Source organism: Lagopus leucura, unplaced genomic scaffold (assembly GCF_019238085.1).
Source record: "Lagopus leucura isolate 7727_CA_CO unplaced genomic scaffold, USGS_WTPT01 Super-Scaffold_100039, whole genome shotgun sequence".
Classification (NCBI taxonomy): Eukaryota; Metazoa; Chordata; class Aves; order Galliformes; family Phasianidae; genus Lagopus; species Lagopus leucura.
Window position 1 is genome coordinate 4,064,535 of NW_024962288.1, and position 7,403 is coordinate 4,071,937.

Consider the following 7,403-nt stretch of genomic DNA (forward strand, 5'->3'; position numbering starts at 1 on the left):
CACCACCTCTGGGACACCAACACCACCCCTGGGGCTTTACCACAACCCACGCACTCTGCCACCACCCTTGGCACTGCCACCATCCCCAGAGCACAGCCAATAACCCTTGAATGCTGCCAGTGACCCCTGAGGCTCTGCCACCACCACCCCAGGTTTTGGCATCAGTCCTAGGAAGGAAATCGCAGGGGCACTGCTATCATCCACCAAGTTCTGCCACCACCTCTAGACTCTGCCACCAGTGCTGGGGTCCTGCAGTCAACCCCGGACACCGCCACCACCCCCAGGCACTGCCACCACTTTCAGGACACCATCACCACGCTGCGACACCACCACTGCCCCTGGACATCACCACCATCCTTGGACATCACCACCATCCCTGGGACACCAACAGCCCCACACAGTACTGCCACCACTCCCAGACGCTGCCAGCCCTCCAAGACACCAACACCACCCCTAAGGTACCACTGCCACTCTTGCACACCAAAACCACCCTTGGACACTGCCAGCACTCCTAGACACTGCCACCACATCTGGGACACCACCACCACCCCAAGGACACCACTGCCATTATCCTGAGGCCCTGCTACCCCATTAGGACACCAGCACCACCCACAGCCATCACCAGTACCCCAGGCCACCACCACCCCCCATCCCTCTGGCAGCCCTACCTGGTGGCAATGAGTGGGTAGCTGTGCACCGGTTTGCCCAGCGCATCGCGGCTCTGCGGCAGGCTGCCATACAGCAGCAGCTCCTTCTCGGTGAGCACAGCCAGCAGGTTCCTGGTGCCGGCACCGGGCAGCTGCAGGGGGAAGGGGTCAGGGACGGAGGGGACACCGGACAGGGGACAGCGGGGCTGCGGGTACCTGCTCGGTCAGCCAGCCCACGTGCTTGACCTCCCTGCCGCTCACTGTGCCAGCGCCCGCCAGCTGCGCCCGCAGCTCATCCTTCACCCGCGGCAGCAGCGCGCCCGCAGCGCTCTGGATGGCCCCGAGCCACGACTGTGCCGTGGCCTCGTCCTTCGCCCGTAGGAACAGAGCCACGCGCCCATCCGCCGAGCACACCTCCAGGTACCTGCAGCGACACGGCCCCTTTTGGATCCCCGCTGCCCCCCACGCGGCCGCCCCGTCCCCGCAGCGCGGTGCAGCCCTACCTGTGCTCGGGGTCAGCAGGGAGGCACTTGCGGGACACGTAGCACATCCGCAGCGGCACCGCGCGGCTCTCGCGGGGTGGCAGCACGGGGGACGAGTGCTTCTGCGGGGCGGCAGGAGAGGGGTCCCAGCTGACCGTCGGCCCCGCCGCCGAGTTCTTGAAGTAAGGTGAGATCTCCTTCATGTACTTCACTGCAAGAGAAGAGCCGGGGTATGGCACGGCGTGGCCACAGCCTGCCTGCGGCACCCGCACCTCCTGCACCCGTCAGCCCAACATCGCCCCCAGTGCTGCTGTGGGATCTCTGCAGAACCCCACATCTGCCCCCCATTTGGGGCATGCTGCCACGCATCAGAGAGCTGAGCTGGCCAAAACTATCCTTTTTCCTCTTTTTTTTTTTTTTCTAACGTGCCTTGGGTCACAGCTCCCATTCCAGCCCTGACCCCATTGGCTGGGATGGCACATGGAGCCAGGGGCGGGGAACGGGCAGGAGGCCCAGGCCAAAATTACACAGTCCAAACTGTGCTGGTACAGCTGGTCCCACAGCCAAGCGGGAACAAAGCAGTAATAGCTCTGAAATACCATGGCTTGGCCCCAGGAAAAGCCTGGAGCTGCGTGCACGCAGCTCACATAACCCACCCCTCCTGGTGAGCTACAAAGCAGGGGTGAGAAACCAGTGCTCAGGACCTGGCGAGTCAGGAGCAAACCTCAAAGCGGTCCCTAGGGCTTGGAAAAGGGGAGAGAAGAAGTGATGGGGAACTGGTGGGGCCTTCCAGACACCGCCGCAGAATGGGGCCAGGGGTCTCGGGGCTCACACAAGCCAAGACTGAGCAGGGCGGTGCGCTGCAGGGACTGTGCTGCTCAAAAGGGCTTTCCTCGGGTGGCTGCTGGGAAAGGACCAGGGCACAGACATGTGCCTGCCACCCACCTCGTGCCTGCTGGTATAAATAGCGGCCGTGCTGCCACAGGCATGCGAGCTGTGCTGCCCGGGCAGCACTCCCAGCAGGGGGGACCCATCACTACCCAGTGCCTGGCAGCTCACTGCATTTCACAAGTCAGCATTCAGCTGCAGGCACTCAACCCTTGCCAAAGGCCATTTGCAGGGGACAGTGCTCTAGGGCACAGGGACACACTGCTTGCCATGCCCCCAGCCCCCCCTCCTAACTCACAGTAACTGCAGCATTCCTGCACCACCTGTCCTAAGTGTCACCTCAGGGCAGTGGGACACCACCAGCATCGGCTGCGCAATGGCTGGAGCACATCGTGGCAGCAGGAGAAGGGGTAGGGGAAGGGCCAATGGCTGCCATGCCAGGAGAAATCCCCAGAGCCACACAGGGGATGGGATGCAAGGCACTGCCCTGGGGTGTCACTGGTGGGATGCGCTGGAGACCCCCTCAGTGCACACATGAGTGCAGAGCCCAGTCCCTGGAGGTGTTCAAGGCCAGGTTGGATGGGGCCCTGGGCAGCCTGGGCTGGTATTAAATGGGGAGGTTGGTGGCCCTGCCTGTGGCAGGGGGTTGGAGCTTCGTGATCCTTGATGTCCCTTCCAACCCTTTCCACTCTGTGATTCTGTGAGCCGGTGCTGCATGAAACATGGGCACGTGGCCACCAGCTCCGGCATTCATTGTGCAGGATGTCCTGGTGCACCCCAAAAATCCCAGGTGTGGTCTTGAGATCATAGCACTCATCTCAAAGCATCTCTAAGACAGCACAGCTGGGTCACTAAATTTGCACTTTCTGCAAGTTTTCTGCCCAGAGTGTGCCAAGACAAGAGGCTCTGATCCTCCTTCCAGAGGGCATGGAGCACATCAGCATATCAGACCTGGTGCTCCCACTGTGGTCTGACCACAGCATCTCCCACAATACATCCTAATGCTCAGATCACAGCTCAGGGCTCACCCTGCACAGCTCCACAGGCTCGCAGACAGGAGGGCAGCCCCAGTGCCACAGGGACACCAACTGCTGAGCCTCTTTGCACCAGCATGCAAATCCCAGTCCCAAAACCAGCTACTGAGACCTCCTGTCCCTTCAGCCCTGTGTTACTTTCTCCAGTGTCTGCTGAGCCCAGCAGTGCTTTGTAACTCTGGATACAAAGTTGATGCATAAATAAATTAAAAAAAAAAAAAAGTGGGGGAAAAATAAGGTCAGGCAGAGCGCCTCTCCCCATATAACACTGTAATATAAATACAGTCACACTCCTGCAGATAGCAGTGAGCAGCTTGGCACAGAGCAGTGCTGGCAGGGCACACCGGGAGCCTCTGCATGTCACCTCACCCAGGAATGCCAGCATTGCAGGGCCAGGCTTTGGCTCTGGGGCTCAGCATGGGGGAAGTACCCCAATTCACTGCCCCCACCAGCCAGGAGCGTGCAAACCGATGGTTTCTCAGCGACAGCACGGTCAGGGCTCTGTTTCTGTCTGGCACAGCGCTCGTGAGCCACTCTAAAAGGGCTCCAGTTCCAAACACAGTCTTTGCTGGGGAGGAGAAAGGTGGTGAACATATGCTGGCTGTGCTAAATGACTGCATGGTGATATTTATGGTGAAGAGAACGGATGTCAGAGTTAACCAGGGAGTGCCCAGGGGCTGTGGTTTGCCCTCATCCCCTGTCAATGCCAGCACAACATAACCAAGCTCTGTGCCAGGCTGGGGCACACAGAACAGCACAGGGCTGACCCAGAGCTGCAGGGACAGGGGTCAGCAGGGGACAGGCAGCCCCACATGGAGTCCAGGTGTGGGGCTCCAGGAGGGAGCGTGGTCAGGAGTAAAGGGCACCTGCTGGATGCTAAAGTCACCGTGTCACTTGTCACTGAGCCTTGGAGCAAGCCCAAGGACAAGATTGGAGCAGGGCTGTCCCCAGCTCAGTGTAAAGCAGTGCCATATCCCCACGCTCTGCCTCGTGGGAAATGGAGGGGAAGTGGAGGTGATGATGAGATGGAGATGCCATGCACACATCACTGAACCATAAAGGTTAGAAAAGACCTCTAAGATCATCCACTCCAACCCCAACCTATCCCACCATGCCCAGTGACCAGTCCCTCAGTGCCACATCTCCACAGCTCTTAAATACCTCAGGAATGGTTACTCTACCTCCACCCGGGGCAGCTTTTTCCAATTCCTCACCACTCTTCTGGAGAAGAAATGTTTCCTAATATCCAACCTGACTGGGGGAATAAGGCTGTAGGAGAGTGATTACATCGCTACAACATAACCCAGAACATGACAGTGGGAGTCAGCCTGGCTCTCCTCTGAAGCCCAGCCCCGCTCCTGCAGCAGCCCACCTCCTGCAGAACCACACGTAGGTGCCTCCTGGAGGGCCCATCCCGCTCCCCGCAGAGGAGGAGGAGGAAGGTCAGAGGGAGAAGTGGTTCTCTCAAGGAAGGGCAGCTCAGCACCACCTCCTGCAGCACCTCCAGCAGAAGGGAAGCCCGTGCCAAAGTAAAGGATGAAAAGAAAATAACAGAGAGAGGGTGGTCTGAGCACGGCGGCCGCGGGGAGGAATTTTGCAGACTCCCAAAGAAAGAGGCTCTTGTATTTCTCTTTGGTCAGAAAAAAAATAAATCAGCCCCTATCTGCACCCGGCAGCTGTGCAGAGCAGCACATTCCTCAGGCTGCAGCGTGGTTCTGTGGCTCCCAGGAGAGGAGGAACCCAGAGCAGAAAAGGGCTGAGCGCAGCGAAAACCAGAAATCTGGAGATGACACAAGTGGGGGAAGGCGAGGGAGAGCTCCAGCTGAGGAGGAGGATTTAAATGGAAGTTCTGGGAAAAGCAGAGCCCGGGAGCAGAGGACATGAGGGTACCCGCAGGGTGTACATAAGCAGGGCACCCCGCTGCCCCCTACCTTCCAGCACCACCTCTTTGCCCGTCTTCTTCAGCGCCTGCACCGCCTCGTCGTGCGTGGCCTCGGACAGGTCGGTGCCATTCACAGACAGGATGGCATCTCCCACGTACAGCGCCTCGGTCTGATCTGCTGCCAGTCCCTTGAAGATCTTGGAGATGAGGATGGGCATCTTGTTCTCCCGGCCACCTGCGGGCAGAAGGGGCACCGAGCAGTTAGGGGACACTGAGCAATTAGGGGCACGCTGGCTGCTCGGGGCTGAGTGCAGCCCCCAGCCCTGTAACAAGCACATGCAGTGCCCAAATACCTCAAGGCTTTATGGCAGATGCATGTAAGTGCTTCAAAAAGCCATCTGAGCGGCTGCAGATTTCCTCGCAGAGCAAACACACACCCTGACCGCCTCCCCATCACTTCTGGCAGGAAACCGTGTCACTATTTGCATTATTAATTGCGTGTGCTGAACCGCCCTCCCCGCTCTCAGGACCCCTCGGTCTCAACGGGGCAGCAGCCGATTGCTGGAGAGGCAAAAGAGCCACAGAGCGGCTGCCCAGCCGCAGGGCTATCTGCTCCCCACTCTTCTCTGGCTCCATTCGGGCTGCTCCGCACTCTTCATCCCACCGGGACATCTCTCAAGGCCTCCGGGCAGCTCGGAGAGATCAATTTGCACGTTAACTTTTGAACCCGTAGGAGACGCCAGCAGCTCCGCCTGGCGCTGCCCGCACTCAGCGCTGGGACAGCGTGTGCCGGGCACCCCCTCGCTCCCCCCCACTCCCCACCCACGGGCTGGGACAGGCAGCGTGACACCGCCCGGCGCTGCGCCCGCCGTGCCGCAGGCTTTGCCCCGCTCAGATTTCTGCAGAGCCTCTCCGGGAGCTGAGGGCTCCTCCGGCTATCAGCTGTCAGAGGCCCCCGCGGGGGCTGCTGCTGGCTGCCGAGCCCGGCCTGGAAGCAGCGCCTCGCAGCCACCCATTCTGGGCTGCGTGCGTGGAAAGGGAACCGTTGCCCGGAGCACCGTGCGGTACACCGAGCCTGCAGGAAAGAGATGCTAACCCTAACCCTAATCATCGTAACCCTGCAGGGCTGGCTGAAGCACCAGAAACCCTGAGCAAAGCAGCGCCTGGCGTTAGGATGCAACTGTAATACCCCAACCAGAAGGATCTGCTTTACGTTCTGTCCCACGGGCCGTGGTCAGGAGCTGGCTGGCAGGGGGGAACCCGTCCCTCCATGCCTCCACACCCCCGCAGGGACAGCAGGGTTTGGCTATGAGCTGAGGGCTGCGTTTAAAGGGAAATGCTCGCCCTCCTGCAAAGCAGCAGGCACAAGGCAGCCCAGTGCTGCCCGCACGCCCGCAGCTCCCCGTTTGGATCGCGGCTCCTTGGTTTCCACCTACGTCACTGCAAAAATAAAGTTTAGCTGAACCAAGTAACGTTTCTCCTTTCCTGGGAGAGCCGCGGAGCCGGCAGAGCTTCGCAGCTCAGGGTTGGTTACAAGGGAGATTTGCACTTCCCAAAAGCGCTGCCGAGCTCCAGCACCCAGAACCCCACCAGCAGTGAGGTCTCACCCCGGACTCCGCACGGAGACCCGCACCCCACAGACCGCCCCACCCCACGTCCGGCAAAGAGCGCGGTGAAGGCTGAGCCCGATGCGGCCACGTCAGAAAACGGCAGCCCCCCGCCCCCACCTCGTAAAAGTTCCCGGCCCGAAGTTCCCGCAAAGTCCCCAGGAGAGGGGCGAGGGCGGCCGGGGACACTGGACGGGGGCAGAGCGCTGCGTTCGGGGCGGCCCGGAGGGGACATCGCACCGGGGTCACGCAGGACGCAAGGACACGCGGGCGGAGCGCTCCGGTCGCAGAAAGGCAGCGCGGGTCCCACCTGCAGCCCCCTCCCGATGTCCCCCCCTCACCTTTAATGCTGATGCCGAGCCCCCCCACGTCCTGTTTGACGACGCGCACCGTACGCCTGATGTTGGCGAGCGCCTCGGGCACGCCGGAGCTCTGCTCCCCTCCGTTTAGCTGAGCCGCCGGCGGCTCCCCGTGCCCGGGACCGTCGGCGGGGTTGACGCTCAGCGTGTCGTCGCTCAGGGTGAGGAGGACGCGGAGCCATTGCCCGCCGGGGCCGCGCAGCTCCAGCAGCCCGCTGCGCGCCCCGCGCCTGCCCGCCGCCATCTTCCGCGCATGCCGAGCCCGGCCCCGCCGCTCCGGCACCTCCGCTCCGCGCTGCCCCGCGCCCGCCCGGCGGAGCTCCGCGCCCCGCGCACCGCCCCCGGCCCGGCCCACGCCCCCCCCGTCGGGGCAGCGCCGCGCTGCGGGGTTCCGCGCCCGTGGAAGGGACGGGGAGAGCCGGGAGGGGCGCGGCGAGGTCTGGCCGCCCGCACTCACAGCCGCCCGGCTATGGGCACCGCGGGGCGGCCGTGTGAAGGAGGGAC

The 7,403-nt window shown here is 61.8% G+C and overlaps 1 protein-coding gene across 2 annotated transcripts in view; it reads right to left on the bottom strand.

The window, feature by feature from the left end:
- SNTA1 (syntrophin alpha 1) overlaps positions 1-7,143 on the bottom strand; it is a 9,009-nt gene extending 1,866 nt beyond the window's left edge. For both annotated transcript variants that reach the window (XM_042883711.1, XM_042883709.1), the window contains exons 1-5: positions 6,882-7,143; positions 4,983-5,168; positions 1,151-1,340; positions 864-1,071; positions 669-799 (exon numbers count right to left, since the gene is read on the bottom strand). In XM_042883711.1, the coding sequence (XP_042739645.1) occupies positions 669-799; positions 864-1,071; positions 1,151-1,340; positions 4,983-5,168; positions 6,882-7,143 (977 nt within the window). The remainder of the gene's footprint in view (positions 1-668; positions 800-863; positions 1,072-1,150; positions 1,341-4,982; positions 5,169-6,881) is intronic.
- Between the last annotated feature and the right edge of the window lie 260 nt (positions 7,144-7,403).